We start from the raw sequence: 15878 nt of genomic DNA on the forward strand, positions 1-15878 counted from the left end.
ATTTTTGAAAAGCAATACTAACTCAATGGGCCTTATTTTCCACCGGCGCAAAGTATGACGCAAAGTAATTTTGTTCGTTCCGTACCTGCGTATTGCTCATTTTCACGCCATGTGCGCATGTCGTCAAAATAGCCTGGTAAGGAATCTAAACTGTGAGATAAAACATAACAGCCCTATTGTCTTTTATTTGAACATTTAAAAACACTTATACAGTTAAAATTATCCATTTTGGTCATACTGATTCATATAAGAGACTCTTTCAACAGTTGCACTTTAGCTTATATTCTGCGAACTGCAGACCCACACAAGCATAATTAAGTCCCCGTTCCCAGCCGCTGCGCTCATTCAGCAGCGTGCTTCCGTTTTCCCCGTCTTCTTACATCATTATACCGCTTCCAGCCCGTCGCAGATGATCTGGTGACACCAGAAAAGGAGTACGTACTCGCCACATCCTCATCCCACACCCACTTCACCTCAAAAGGCTTCCGTAGAAGTGCTGATGACATGCTCACGCCTTGTCACCTCGCACGTGAGCGATCTGGCTTACCCGGCAAATGCACCATTATAACAGCAATCTGCCGCTGCCTTTTAACGGCAATAGCGATGCACCGCTCCCTCTTAAAGGTGAGGTTACATGCCATTCTGATTGATTTATTGCTTTTTACGCCCAAAACATGCCTTTGAATAATTAAAAGACTTAGGACAACCTTTTTCGCCTTGCATTAGTGCAAAGTCTGTTTTTTTTTTGTGGTCAAAGTAACAAAATGGATTTGGACATGTACATAAATGTTATTTTTTTTGTGTTAGATCGTCAAAAGAAAGCCCAGTGACGAAGATAGAAACTTGCAATTAAACACCAGCATGAGGGACCACACTTCTGGAACTGTGTACTCTGGGCAGATGAGTCAAAGGTGGAGTCGTGCACAATTCCAGATGACATTTGGTGGAGAAAAAAAACAATTTGAGAAATACAATTTCCCAATTGTGAAGCTTGGTGCTGGAAGTGTTTTGCTACCATAATGGAGCCTATAACGAATTCAACATCATAGCAGAGAGTGCTTGAGGAGAATGAAAGGCAACCTCTCAGAAAGTTGAAGCTGCCGTTCTGCCTTGATGTGAGACAGATCTGATGTTTTTAGGGCTGTGTGGACACAGAAATCAGATCTTTTCAAGTAATATTTGAGCCACTTTCAGCTGTGGCTGAGACAACAGTTGGTGGAAGTGTCACACCCTTTTCCTTCCTTTAACGAGCCACGTCCCTTTCATATTAGTCTGACCTCATGCGCTTCTGTTATACACTCCAGCTGTTTCTTGCTTTGTTCCCCTGTTAGTCTTTGTAAAGAAGTGCTTCCTGATCCTGTGCTCCCTAGTCCTGTCATTAGCATTGTAACTTCTTAACGTCTCTCCATTTGTTTGCCTGTATCCTTCCCCAGTTTAACCCTCCTGTTCGAACCCCTCGCAGTTCTGATTGGTTTCTGGCTCAGTTCCTTTCTGTGTCCGCTTCTGATTTAAATAAAACCCCTGTCAATTTTGCCCCAGTGCCTGCTTCCGTGTTCCTCGTCCTGCCTGACATGACAGGAAGGATGGGGAAGTTGGCAATTTACTAGGTATTTGGGGAAATGAATCAGGCTGCACACAAAGCAACATAATTAGACAGTGTAATATTTTCTACTGCAATGCAAGATAATTACGAAAGCCCAACGTTTACCCTTCGCATATGTGATCATGTGTATTAGGACGAACATGCGGACGATTACGTCGCCCCCATACCATAGACTGTCCTCCTGTTACCGTAACATTCTGAGAAGCTGTGATTGTTCACCTCCACCTAGCAGACATATATATGAGGTGATTGAGGTATTTATTGATTCTGATGGTGTATGGACTAATAATCCCGAGATTCAAATACGTCGTCCATGATTCACCCATAATATTATTGTGCCAAGGTCGAACTGTAGAAATATGTTTTTCACTGATTACTTATATAACTGTTTTTTTTTTTTTTTTTTTTTTACCAATAATTGGTTTTGCGGAACGCTTATCTCATCCTGGGACACTTATCTTGGTTTTGGGGAAGAACAAAGAGGGTCACCCAGGCAGGGACGGATTATGGGTTGTGTGGGCCCCTGGGCTAAACGCCCTCCCTATAGGGTCAGGGGCCCTTGTAGGCAGAGGATCAAAGAATGTAGGCCCTCTAAAATAGACAAACGAAAATATATTGTTGATAAGCGTTGCAAATTGTTTTGGGCTAGGGGCCCCACGGGCCCCCTGCACCCCAAGGGCCCATGGGCAGCAGCCCCGCTGGCCCGGTCCGTAATCCATCCCTGCGCCCAGGGACACTTGCCTTGTTAAGAAGGGAAAGGGTTGCCCAAGGACACGGTCCTTGTTGCTCTGGAAATTAAAAGAGAAAATGTTACTTAGGTTTGCTCTGTAGCTGCAGGCTGGCCCACTCCACTTAGATGGGAATTGGAGAACTGAGAGCGCATTGCCTGAGGGGAGGGGTGAGCCTGGCCAGCCCATTCCCCGCCCACACGCACACAGTCGCTTTCTTAAATTAGTTTAAAGGAAGCGGGAAAACTCAGCACCGACCGGAGTTCAGCCGTGGGATAGAGCGCGCATCGCCCGGCACTTATCAGGACTCACGTGTTGGTCTCCGGCCAGGACCTGCTCCCCGGTCCGTGTGTGAAGGTGGGTGATGATATACGTCTGAGTGAGAATAACTTTGCTGCTGCTGAAGCATTTTAATCATTAAAGGGACTTACTTACGAAGGCTTATGACAATTCATGATTTTGCTTTATTATAGTCCATGATTTTGTAATCATTAAAGGGACTTACTTACGAAGGCTTATGACAATTCATGATTTTGCCTTATTATAGTCCATGATTTTGTAATCATTAAAGGGACTACTCACTATCACTTATTATATTTCATGATTTCGTCTCATTATATATTTCATAATTTGTATCGCTTTTGGTTAAATATTTCTGAATGGGCCAAAGCGTGCCTGTTTGTTCCTTCAAGAGCCCTATATCCCCCTATTGTATTAAAACATTGAGCAAATATTATAAAGCTATTAGTTAAAAGTAACACAACCCCCCCCCCCCCAAAAAAAATAAATAAATAACAGAAACCACTTTACTTGAATAACGAGAGGCTAGTTCGTTAGTTCTAGGAAGCCTTGTCTTTAAAGTATTAAAGTGATATTTTGTGGGATGAACTTAAAGAGGGCCGTACAAGAAACCCCTTCAACATCACATAGTTAAAGTAATACATGGAAAAATGGGCAACAGTTCGTCCAGGTCAATATATTAAGCTGATAGTTATAAGAAAGACATTGTATCTGCCAAAGGGGGCAATACCAGCCAGTAATGTAAGCTTTATTCTTACTTAGACTTTAGCCGTTTTTTTTTCTAAAATTAATTGTACGATATTGTCTGGGTCAGCATCCATCTCACCCTGCCTTTCATGTGTCCTCCCCGTTTGGCCGGCAGCTGTTACTTACCATCCTCTCTTCCTCCATCTCACTCGCCCTTCAGCCCCTTTGCCCTTTCCTTGGCCCCCAGACCACTGCACAGCTCAGTGGGCTGAGCATGTTGCTCAGATTGAGTAGTTTGTTTTTGTCTTTTGCTCCTTGTCCTCGTTTACTCTGTGGGACTGTGGCTACTCTTCCAAGAAGTTGGAGCCCAGTGAAAATGACCCCAAGGGTACAACGGAGACTCATCAGTCAGGTAAAGGAACAACCCCAAGTGACAACTAAAGATTTGAAGGCGTCATTGGAACTGGCCAACATCTGCATTCATTAGTCTACAGTACGTAACACAGTGAACAAGACGGGTACCTATGGCAGGACACCACGAAGGAAGCCACCGCTTACACAAGAACATTGCTGCACGCCTGAAGCTTGCGAGAAAGCACATTGGGTCAACCAGGCATTAATTTCAAGGGTTCACTTACTTCTTCCACTCGCACTATGAATTGTTTTTTTATGGCTGTTCTCAATAAAGACATGAAAGATCAGAATTTTTGCGTGTTACTATATTATACCCACATTATATTTGTCAATACCTTTGACTTAGATGGAGATCAGATCACATTTTATAACAAATTAATGCAGAAAACCATGACATTGCAAAAGATTCACATACTTCTTCTTGCCACTGTAAGTTGCTACACAACGGTTATTTTCGACTAAGCAAAGGGTGTGTTGCTTAACAGTTTCCTTGTAATTTCTTAAACACAATAGACTTTACTTAATTACAGCTGAGAAATACAGTAGGGGTTCTGACAGAAAACGAATAATACATCGGTATGACTTTTCCTGCCACTGATGGAAATTACTAAACAAAATATGTATTCATTTGCATTCACTTGTAGGGCATTCACGCTGGATGGCACCTGCAATTGTTAAGCTTATAACTACCTTAGTTTCATATCGGAAAGAAGCTTCAACCACCTTCTACACCCGCTTGTCCCATGCAGGGTCATCGAGATCTGAAGCCTATCCTGGAAGCTACCAGTGCAAGGTGGGGAATTACTGTGTGTGTGTGTGTGTGTGTGAGTGTGTGTGGTCCAGGTATACCTTAGCTTGTGGGGACCAAATGTCCCCACAACGTCATGAATACCCTTCTTTTTTTTTTTTTACCTTATGGGGACCAGTTTCCTGTTCCAGTTCCAGTTTCCTGGTCCCCATATTTGAAAAGTCTATTTTATAAAAATCCGTGACTGCAATGACAAAAACTAAAAATGCAAAAATTCATGTATTTTGTTTGGTTACTTATGGTTATGGTTAGGGTTAGGCAAGGGTTAAGGTTGTCACAGGTAGCATTAACATTTTCCCCATAGACATGAATGAGCGGGGTGTGTGTGTGTGTGTGTGTGTGTGTGTGTGTGTGTGTGTGTGTGTGTTTCTAGGTCAAAATTAAAAGTGTCTGTACTAAGTCAAAACTGGCTATCTGTAATGTGAAAAGCAAAAATTACCAATATTATAAATATGCGTAGCCTACACATTACAAGTAGGCCTATGAGCTGATGAGAAGACGTATGTGTATTCGCATAATTTATTTTAAAATCCAACATTGTATTATGTTGCAGGAGGGCAAAGTTCACCGGAGTTATGATTGTGCAGCGGTAGGAGTGTTTATTTTGTGGAAGGTAAAAACGCAGAAACCGAAACTATCACGACACGGAGAAGCGATACCTAACAAACTACAGGAAACGCGACGGCTTCCTACTCCTTATAAGACAAGGTGCCCATGGGCGATGTCAATGTAAACTGCTATTTTAAATTAACAGAACGGTATTCCATGAAACGAGTTTTTAGGTATTTCTTTTCGCCGACTTGATAATCATCACAAGCTTTATACGTAAGTTAATTCGCATTTCTTTATACAAGTAATATAAAGAATTTTGTTCTTGAGGCGTTTACAGCAAAAAGACTGATGTAGCGTTTCCAGTTTTACGATATTATAGGACATGTTGAAATCGTATGTATCATCGTATCGTTGCAAAACAGCGTTCATTAGTTCGTATAAGTGCATTTCAGTCATATTTATCTGACCTTAAAATCTGTATTGGATGTAAGAAAATGTTATTTTTAACATTTCCTATAATAAATATTATTAATGTGAATACGCTGTTATTAATGAGAATGGGGGGTGCTTATTATGTATCAGGATTGTGAATGTCAGTGGCACGAGCCAATTATACATTTTTTGTTTCGAAAGTAGATTGAATTGTGTTATAATTTTATTCAACAGTTCTGGCTGATGCCGGATTGTCAACTATGCAATACTTTTCCTGTGCGAATGAAATATCTTGGAATACTAGCAAAATGTTAAGATCTTAAATGTAAAAATATGGAAATCACATTCCTTCGTTTTCTTTTCTTTCACTAAATTACAAATACATGGCCGTCAGTTCAGTTTGTTGTTGTTTCACCGTTTTGATTTAAGTGGATGTTGTCAGTATAACCTAGTCACTGGCTCTCAAGGCGATAATTTCTACAAGTCTTTCATTCGCACCGGCCGAGGTGCAATGACTTCTGGGCCACCGATCATAAGAAATAAGCATGAAAATACCGGGGAGGCGGTTTTGAATTATATTGCCGAAGACTTTAAACATACCACGGGTTGCGAACAGCTTAACATATCAATTGAAAGCGGTCATGTGAGTTTATTTCTACCTTTACAACATTACAAAATGACGTCAAACAAAGGTAATACTGCAAAATGGAAAACCGGATATGGGAACTTAGAAAATACGCGTATGTTTAATTGTATTTAACTTGGATATAAATACGTTTGATATGAATATGCTTCTTTAATTGAGTAACATCACGTGTAGCTGCCTACGTTTTGTCTGAAGGTTCTGATCTGCTATAGAACAAATCGTATATGAAGTGTTGCTGGATTGTGCTGGAAATGACCAACTTCAGAGATGGTTGAGTTCTGTAGTGTTTAATATTAAAATCAATAGAAATATGTAACGAAAGGAAATAGATAGGTGACTGCTCTTAAATCATTGAAACGTTTTAAAGTGCGTTTCAGTGTCTGCCCCTATCTTGGACCCTCCCCAAAGATACGCTGTTCCTAGCTTCTAAAGCCAAGGACACATTGCAGTGTTTTTCCAGAACACTGTGTCTCTGCTTAGACTGAACAAACCCGATGGTCCCATATGAAAAACAACCAGTTGTTGAAGGTTACAGAGTGTGGAGAACACGGAACACGAGTAAAGGAGAACGGCAAGGTTCCAAATATGTAAGCATATTGTGAGGAATACATGATTAAAGTACATGGGTTCCCGCAGTGCTGTATGCTGCCGGTGTTTGCGGATGTTTGATGGTTCCTAAGTGTCGAAGAGACGGCCTCTTTCCCTCCTTTTCTGTTTCTTTTTGTAGGCTCACAGGGAAGCAGCAGTGATCTTTGTGCATCTTTGTCAATAAAATAGGTTATATGCGTGTATTTAATGTATGAATCGTGAAAAGAAGGTTAGCTGTGTATGAAGAGTAATGAGATTGTGAATGTCAGTGGCACGAGCCAATTATAATTTTTTTATTTCGAAAGTAGATTGAATTGTGTCATAGTTTTATTCAACAGTTCTGGCTCACGCCGGATTGTCAACCATGCAATACTTTTCCTGTCCGAATGAAATATCTTGGTATACTAGCAAAATGTTAAGATCTTAAATGTAAAAATATGGAAATCACATTACTTCGTTCACTAAATTACAAATACATGGACATCAGTTCCCCCCCGCAGCCCAATAGGATAAGTGGTTTGGAAAATGGATGGATGGATGGACGCCAGTTCAGTTTGTTGTTGTTTCACCGTTTTGATTTGAGAGGATGTTGTCAGTATAACCTAGTCACTGGCTCTCAAGGCGATAATTTCTACAAGTCTTTCATTCGCACCGGCCGAGGTGCAATGACTTCTGGGCCACCGATCATAAGCAATAAGCATGAAAATGCCGGGGGGGGGGGTACCCTTTTGATCTAGATAAAATTTAACGAATTTGTGTTTGCATTACGCTAAAACACTGAAATGGAAACGATGATGATAACGCAGAAAAATTATACTTAACAAGCTACACGGTTTCGTTTCGATATACAAAATAACACCCCCTTGCCGCGTGATTTTTTTTGGTGTTTAGCTTTACATGTCAGGAGTCTTCTGTCATGTCTCATACCAACAAGGGGAACATTTCTTCCAAATTGGTGCTTAACGGGGAAAGAACGTGAAACCTCACTTTGTGCTCCTAGTTCTTGCTCTACTATTCATTTGACCTGGCTGGGTCCTCAGGTAATCCAGTCAGTTTAATGCCACTGTCCTTCGTTAGTTTAAATGCATATTAAGTCAGTAGATGGGCAAAGAGGGTGAGGAGGAATGTTGTGGTAACAGTGTTCCACTAGTCTACCTCAGAGGGCCGATTGCTCCACTAGTCTGTTTGTTCTGGCACATGTTCATCTACGATGTTCACTTTAATCCCCCTCTGTGGCCCTGTGCTGATCTCTGTCAGTCTTCTGACCTGTCGTCTGTCGCCCTGTTCAAAAAAAGTGAGACTTCAACAGCTGAAATAACTGAAATAATGTGGTCACAAGTTTAAAAGACTCCATATTTAAATTTGTGCAATGATAGTGTTCTCCCATTGTTCCTAAATGTCAAATGTGTGGTATTAACGTAACAGAAATGTGACCCATCCCCACGGAATGAGTCTTAAGTCGCACTGGTAGAAATACACCAATAAGACTCATTTCGTATTGATGGGTTACAAATGTATCTATGTCATATATCAAAGAGAGAGAGAATCCACGGAGTTGTCTTGCATTGTAGCTTTGTCTATGCTGGAATTCACCATAATTCAAATCTGCTGTCATGGTTACATCCTGTCTGCAAGAGAAAACCAGATACGGCTGGTTGCTTGAGAGTTTTTTTGTTTTTTTTTAATAAAGGTATGCGTGCAGTATTATACACGTCATTTACATTCAATAAATAGATATGCAATGTAATGCAAATTCACAGCAATAGCAGCAAAACCGATGCTGCATAATGAACAAATAAAATAAAATACATATACAAAAATACAACTATCTAAATTTAATGGGCATCTTTGTTTCCCAAGCAAACCATCAGATATTATTTTTCTTTCTCTCTCTGATGACATGTACCCTAGGTGACGTCTTTTAGAAGACTAAAGTTTGAGAATTTCACTTTTTAGTAAATGTACAAAAATATATGCAATGTATATAATGGGAACGTAACAAGTCATACCATGACATGCGGAAACTGCTGGTCTTGAGCAACAAATCGCGAGAAGCATCAGTGAGCATTGTGTTTTAAAACCTGGAAAAGGAAACCAGAAATGCTGGTTTCAGAACAAGAAAAGTGGGAAAATTGTCAGGTAAAGGGGACAATCAGCGATAACAAAGGCTGTCAAAATGAAAAAGATAATAGCATGTTTTCTACACCATGATGAAGAATGTAAACGTGCATGTCTTCTGGCATGAACCCATTCATTCATGAATCATGTCATGACTTGGATTCTCATTTAAAATCATATGCAGCTGCTTGTATGTAATAGATGATTGATGTAAGAAGAGAACTTTCATTACACAAAGGTCAGGTGTTTCGAATAAGATTCTTAGATGTGTAATGAAGATATGCCTTCAAACCACCAGAGTCATGCATTCTGTCCTTTTCCTTGCCTGTGGATGTATAAGCAAGCATTTTAAGAGTTTGCTGATAGCAGAATTGTGAATTCAAAGTCAAACCTCAGGGGATATAATGTAATGCTAAAATCCATTTTTTTTGTATGAGCCAGAGTTCTGTAAACACAAAATCGTCATACAGTTTATCAAAATATCCACGACTAAAACAAAGCTTTCGTTCATTTATTTTTCTTCTTGTTTTTAATATTTGTTTCCTTCAAATGTAACTCCTGTCCGTTTGTGCTCGCTTAAAGAATGTTCATTTTCATTACTAAAACACATATTTTGCCTTTGTCTTTAAGTATGTCTTGTCTTTTTTCTGTAGATAAGACCGATTTGAAACTGGAATCTTCAGCCCTTTTGCGCCTCCCACCTTGGGATCGTCTCCAAGTTCGGCAGGAACCTCCTCTGAATGCCTGGTTACGATAAATGGATGCAGCTCAAAGAAGGCAGCGGGTGTCTTATTCAAAATGAATTTTTTTATTTCTTCCGAGCATTGATTACAATGTAATGTGCTGATGCCGACCGACACAACAAACATGACAGCTGCAGAAGACACATCCATTCTAAAGACACTTCTGGAAAAATGTGACTTGAAAATCGCTTGCTCCACATGTGCCAGTAAAGAGAATGAAATAACATATTTGCTGAGAAGCATTGAGCATCAGTGTCATGGCAATATACTCTTAGCCAAGGCTGACAGCGGCAAAAAATGGAGATGTATCTCCCGTCGGCCTCAGTTTCCAAACCCCAGCAAATACTTTGTGTGCTATTTTTTTGTGGAAGGCCTTGGATGCACCAGACACCAGAATCGGTGTACCTTCGCCACAAGTAATGAAGAGGTCATGGTGTGGAACTTTCAAAAGCGCAACAAATTGGACCACAGCACTCTGATAAGACTTTTGGCCTGTCGTGAAGGTGACACCCAAAAGCGGGCCGACGCGGCCAGGGAAATCCTGGCCGAGTTTGGCGGGGACTTCCGGGAGCTCTGCGAGGCTTGTTTTCGCGGCTGCCCCCAGAGGATTGCGGGCAAAAGGTGGAACAACACGTGCACTGGGGAGGCAGCGCACAGCTGGAGTCCCATTTTAATCCACTGCCTGGAAGAGCAGAGCAAGAAGGTTTATAATGAGATCCGCCGCAGGTCCCTCTACGGATTTCAGATCTGTGCCCATGTTGCTCGTGGGTCTCCTTGTTGGCACAGGTTCAGCAGCTGCCCGTTCGCACACAGTGAAGTGGAGATGGCTGTTTGGAAGGAAGAGGTCACAGGCGAGTTGCACCGGGAGGACCTCATCTTGCTGTCCCAAAGGAATCAGCTGTCAGACACAAGCTCAGCAGCTAAGCCCAGTCCTGGCTTGCAATACTACTGCAAAGCCTGCCTTCTGACTGTCTCCTCCCAGGAGAGCTTCGTTAAGCATTGTGCCTCCCTTGAGCACACCAGGATGATCACTGAGGACTTCACCACAGAATGGAAGCACCGACCTCCCCCTCAGAATTGCAAACCGGAACTTTGCGACAGGTAACTGAGCTCAAAGTCTGATGTATCTTACCGAAATACCTTGCATGCTAAGAAAATTATTAAAACACAATAGAACCCGGGGTCTCAACGTACTAGCCTGCGGCCCACTCCACCGGCCCCCACTATTTGGCAGAATTCCCTGACAGCACCCCCCCCCCTCCAAGTTTGACCATAGTTACCATTTTCTCTTGTTTTTCTTAAGGTAAAAAAAAAAAAAAAAGTGGCTAAAGACCACCTACCCAGTGGCCCCCAGTATCCCTATAGTAGCCCCTTAAAATGATTTGTTTTTCTGATTAATATTTAGGCCTAAGACGTGCGACTATGGCCATAACTGCACACGGGCGCATTCCACGGAGGAACTGAGTGAATGGATCATGCGGCATAAGGAGGCAGAGGAGATCAGGAGCAGTGCAGGAGCACAGGGGCTGATGTCTTACAGTGAGCTTCTCCTGCAGGAGTACAGGAACAGCAGTAATGAAGTGCACATTGTGAGTAAGGATCTACGTGCTGCGGCAAAGAATATTCATATTATACATATTATTATAACAGGCCTGCATGCTGCAAATGAATAAGGTAACATGTATAAGCATAACAGTAACATGAATCCATAACCAAAAGTTTGATGGAAGCAGTTGTGGAAGAAATTTCTTAGAGTCGAATGTTCAAGAGTTTGACAACCTTTACTCTGTCAATGAGCTTAAGGGAACATGCACTCAGTAGTCATGCGTCCCGTGATCTGCTTCCAGAACTGCAAGTACACGCATCTTTTATAGCCAAAAACGCGCCAGTCTTCAGACAGTTCAAGGAGTGGTCGGATATCTGTAAATGCCAGTTACTTCTGTTTATTGAGGCTCGCTTATCAGCTCAGAACAGGATTACCAAATGGTGCTCATTCTTTTTGCGGTTTCATTCCCCTTTTTGGAATTAACTTTATCCAATTACGTCATTTCACTTCCCTCACGTGCCCCTCGTTATCCTTTATCCAATAACATACATGCATTTACAATATCTTCTGCAACAGCGTACTTCTCAGGTCACCCCTTTGCCTGAACAAACTTCATTATGGCAAACATGTTAGTTCCTTAATAGAAAATAGAAATCCCTTACTTAAGCAAACTTGCATAAGTACATTGTGCTTGATTTGACATTTGACTGATTCGAGTGAGGTTATATTGTTTCAATCATTATAGGTAAATCAACAGCACCATTATAAGTTTCATTATTAATTAATGATTAATATGATATATATATATATATATATATATATATATATATATATATATATAGGGGCGGCATGGTGGTGCAGTGGTTAGCACTGTTGCCTCACACCTCTGGGACCCGGGTTCGAATCTCCGCCTGGGTCGCATGTGTGTGGAGTTTGCATGTTCTCCCCATGTCGTCGTGGGGTTTCCTCCGGGTACTCCGGTTTCCCCCCACAGTCCAAAAACATGCTGAGGCTAATTGGACTTTCTAAATTGCCCATAGGAGTGCATGCGTGAGTGAGTGGTGTGTGAGTGTGCCCTGCGATGGGCTGGCCCCCCATCCTGGGTTGTTCCCTGCCTCGTGCCCATTGCTTCCGGGATAGGCTCCGGACCTCCCGCGACCCAGTAGGATAGGCGGTTTGGAAATTGGATGGATGGATATATATATATATATATATATAACCATGATTATTTTGTATCACACAGTTCAGATTAAAAGTCAATGAGATTGCAGTCGTCTGTCAGTATTGCAAAGCAGAATTTAAATATCACCACAGCACAGCGACAATGCAAATACATTGTAAAAGAGGACATTCAGGTTTGATGGACGCACCCAGTAATGCAGGGATTATGGGGCTCCATTTGTGCCAAAAATATTTCAATATACAATGTAACGAAACATTTGCATGTGTGTATTCAACTTTGAGCTGTACTTCAAGCTTGACGATACTATTTTGACAAACATGTCTATGTCTTTGTTAAGATTAAGAGATAATGATTTCCTCTGTTGTCAATTTATCGTGCACTTACGGGTACGATTAAGAATGAAACACTGTTCCTCCTTGACCAACAGTGTAAATAGATAAATTAAAAATAAAAACTAAGGGAGAATTCCAAAACAACATACACATTACACAAAACACACATAACTGATTGTGCACCTGACAAAACATTTGTGTGTCAGTTAAGCTTTAAACTGTAGGCCTATTTTTAATGTTTTAGCACAAGACGTACTGCATCATCCGCCTAGTCACCATCCGCCTTGTTATTTGACTGCGTCATTATTTGTGTGGTTACATTTTTGTGGTAACATTTTCAAACACACAAAAAAAAATTCTCCAGTGCGCTTTTGTTTTTTTCTTAGGCATTCAACAAGCCGCAAAGGCGCCGTCTGTCAAAGTCAAGTTTTTAAGTATTGCTTTACTGGCACGTCTCATTTATTTATGTATTCGAATGATCTTCTATATGAAAACAAGGTACCTGATTAAACTTTGACTTGAATTAGTCTATTTGGGATGTCAGTGGCAGAGAGAATAATAAGGCAGGACGAGAAGCAAAACGACACAGACAAACAGCAAGGAGAACAACAGATCAAGATGTCACGTCATGTCAACGTGTCGAAATATTTGGTCAACATGCAATACATCAGTCAAATGACTGGGCGTGTCAAGATAACAGAAGTACAGTTTAAATTTGAACTTTTCCAGGGGAGCAATCGACGTAGACAGTCTCATTATCGAAATAGATTTGTCACAGCTGAAGTACAGTTCGACATTGAATAGACACAGATAGATGTTTTGCTACATGCTCAGTCGACATGAACTCACTGTTGCTATATTTTTGGCACAAATGGAACCACATAGCGAGTGTTTGCAGAGCTCATGCAAAAGCACTGCCGGTAGCCGAGGGGGGGGGTATGGCTGTCACCTCACACCGGCACTTTGTGTGTGTGGAGTTTGCATGTTCGCCCTGTGCGTGCCTGGATTTTCGGCAGATCCTCCGGGTTCCTTTCACTGTCCAAAAACATACAGCTCAGCTAAACTGAAATGTCTAAACTGATCACTTGTGTGACTAAGTGTGACCCAGCAGCGGTTGGTTCCTACCTCACACCAATTGCAATATAGGTATATGTTACAGTTTCCTGCTTTTTAAAAATCTATTTTTGGCATTTATTTCTTGTTGCATAATAAGTCCAAGTGTGTGTGTGTGTGTGATATATGAATAGTTGAATGTGGTTCAGATTTGTGTTCACATATCTCAGGTCATGTCAATTAGGTCATTCACACAGTTTTTTGTGTTGAGTATGACCCATATTTGCATTGAGATGAAATCTCTTTCAGATTTGTGTTTGCCTTCTTTTGCAGATCTCAGATTACGTTGATGATGTCATTGTTACACATGATAAGGATTTGAGTTTGGAGTGTGAGAAGACTGGAACTCAGTTAAAGTGGATTTTTCAGATAAAAACCGAGGTACCAGACATAGACTTAATAATTAAATTAATATATATTATTTTAGGTAATGAATCTGTAAAAATACCACATGACCCTGAATATGTGGCTAGAACATGAAAACTTGAGAGAAGTTTGGTTGTTTGTTTATTTACTTACTTATTTATTTACTTACTTACAGCGATTACTTCGGCATATTGCGCTTCTGAAACAGGAACCGGGATCTACATTTTCTCTGGGTGAAATCAGTCCAGAGGGTCCTCACATTTATGCGACAGGAGAGAAATTTTGTACTTCAGATATGTCCTTTGAGGTTCCAGTGTACTTTACCTCCATTAACCCAGGTCTGTATGAACAGTGGCTGGTGTTCGACTTCAATATGAGGCCAGTGCTCTTACAGAAGCTTCAGGTGAGGGTGGGAGAGCAGATGCTCCCTTTACCAGAGGAGATGCCCACAAGTGTAAGGCCCCTCCCCCAGGATTTGGAGAGATGGCACCGGGGAAACAGATTCATCATTCCCAGTACAGAAAAAAAGGAGGAAGAAGAGGAGCTCCTGAAGGAGTACAAGCCTCCTCACATGAACTTGCAGTTCAACCCCAAAGCTGAAGACCGTAGTTCCTTAACCCACCAGAACTACAGAGAGCGAATGCACAACTTCCTCTACAGAGAGGAGCTGGCACTAGAAGAAGTGGTGTCCAGGTACCAATACTGCTTTACACTTAGATCTCAGACAACATTTTAGACTTTCTGACCTGTAGTTTGCATCTGGTTAGGGATTTTGTAAACATCTCAGACAAATAATGGATTGTGGATTTCTTTAATAGTTACTAATGTTTTCTTCAGCCTAAAGGCTTCCTTGCAAAATTATAATATTTTTTCTTTTGTTGTATGTTTGTATTCCAGGTTAAGCCTGCGAACAACCATCTCCCTGGCTGACAAGATCTATGGAGATGGATTTGGGATGAAATTTGCTCCAGCTGGGGAGCTTTTCACTGAAGTGCCTGTTCATTTCTCACTGACGCCTGACACCCCGGAGGGCTACGTGCTAAGGAGATCGGTCTCTTCAGCCCTGGTGGCCCCCGCATCAGCAGCCAATCAGAACAATCAGGTCTACGAGGCGGACATCGTTCGAGATGCCAGCAGTGAGAACATGATGTGTCTGCGGCTCTCCAAAAGATGCTGCCATGACATGGGGCTCGAGAACAACATGACCTGTGACATGGAGGTTCAGTTTCAGATCAGTCGTCTTCCTCTCTGCGAGATGCACGAAGCCGTCGACCTCCTTCCAGAAGTTGAGATGGTTCTGCCAGACATGAGCCAGTGCTGTGTTCCAGTGCACGCAGTGGAGTACCCAAGGCTTAATGCAAAGCAGCAAGCAGCCATGTCCTTCATCCTTGGCGAATCGGATGGAAGAAGAAGCGTCGCACCTCTCCTCATATACGGACCCTTTGGAACAGGGAAAACTTACACTCTGGCCACAGCAGCGAAGGAGTTGGTACGTCAGCCTGGAACCAGAGTCCTAATTTGCACTCACACAAATAGGTAAGATTTCAGAAATTTTGCAAATTAACTATTCTTTAACTCAAAAAAAATGCAAACAATGGAATGTGCTCATATTAAGATATGTTATATGTAGTCTTATATTTTTCCTCTTATATGTATATATCCTGTTCTCCTTCAGAGTATTTCAATTGTTTTTTAATTTTTTTTCCAAGTATCTTTTTG

The 15878-nt window shown here is 41.5% G+C and overlaps 1 protein-coding gene across 5 annotated transcripts in view; it reads left to right on the plus strand.

Moving 5' to 3' along the window:
- The first annotated feature begins 4278 nt into the window (after nt 1–4278).
- The window catches only part of LOC125747116 (helicase with zinc finger domain 2-like), a 30118-nt gene continuing 18518 nt past the window's right edge, over nt 4279–15878 (plus strand). Inside the window, exons 1-6 of one of the 5 annotated variants that reach the window (XM_049021891.1) lie at nt 4279–4525; nt 9530–10720; nt 11025–11208; nt 14067–14174; nt 14335–14852; nt 15057–15695. In XM_049021891.1, coding sequence (XP_048877848.1) covers nt 9723–10720; nt 11025–11208; nt 14067–14174; nt 14335–14852; nt 15057–15695 — 2447 coding nt within the window. In that variant the 5' untranslated portion in view covers nt 4279–4525; nt 9530–9722. Of the gene's footprint in view, nt 4526–5120; nt 5366–5878; nt 6217–6527; nt 6758–9529; nt 10721–11024; nt 11209–14066; nt 14175–14334; nt 14853–15056; nt 15696–15878 lie in introns of those variants that run through there. The other 4 variants (XM_049021893.1, XM_049021889.1, XM_049021892.1 and 1 more) reach the window with 4 other exon arrangements.

This window comes from Brienomyrus brachyistius, chromosome 8 (genome assembly GCF_023856365.1).
Source record: "Brienomyrus brachyistius isolate T26 chromosome 8, BBRACH_0.4, whole genome shotgun sequence".
NCBI lineage: Eukaryota > Metazoa > Chordata > Actinopteri > Osteoglossiformes > Mormyridae > Brienomyrus > Brienomyrus brachyistius.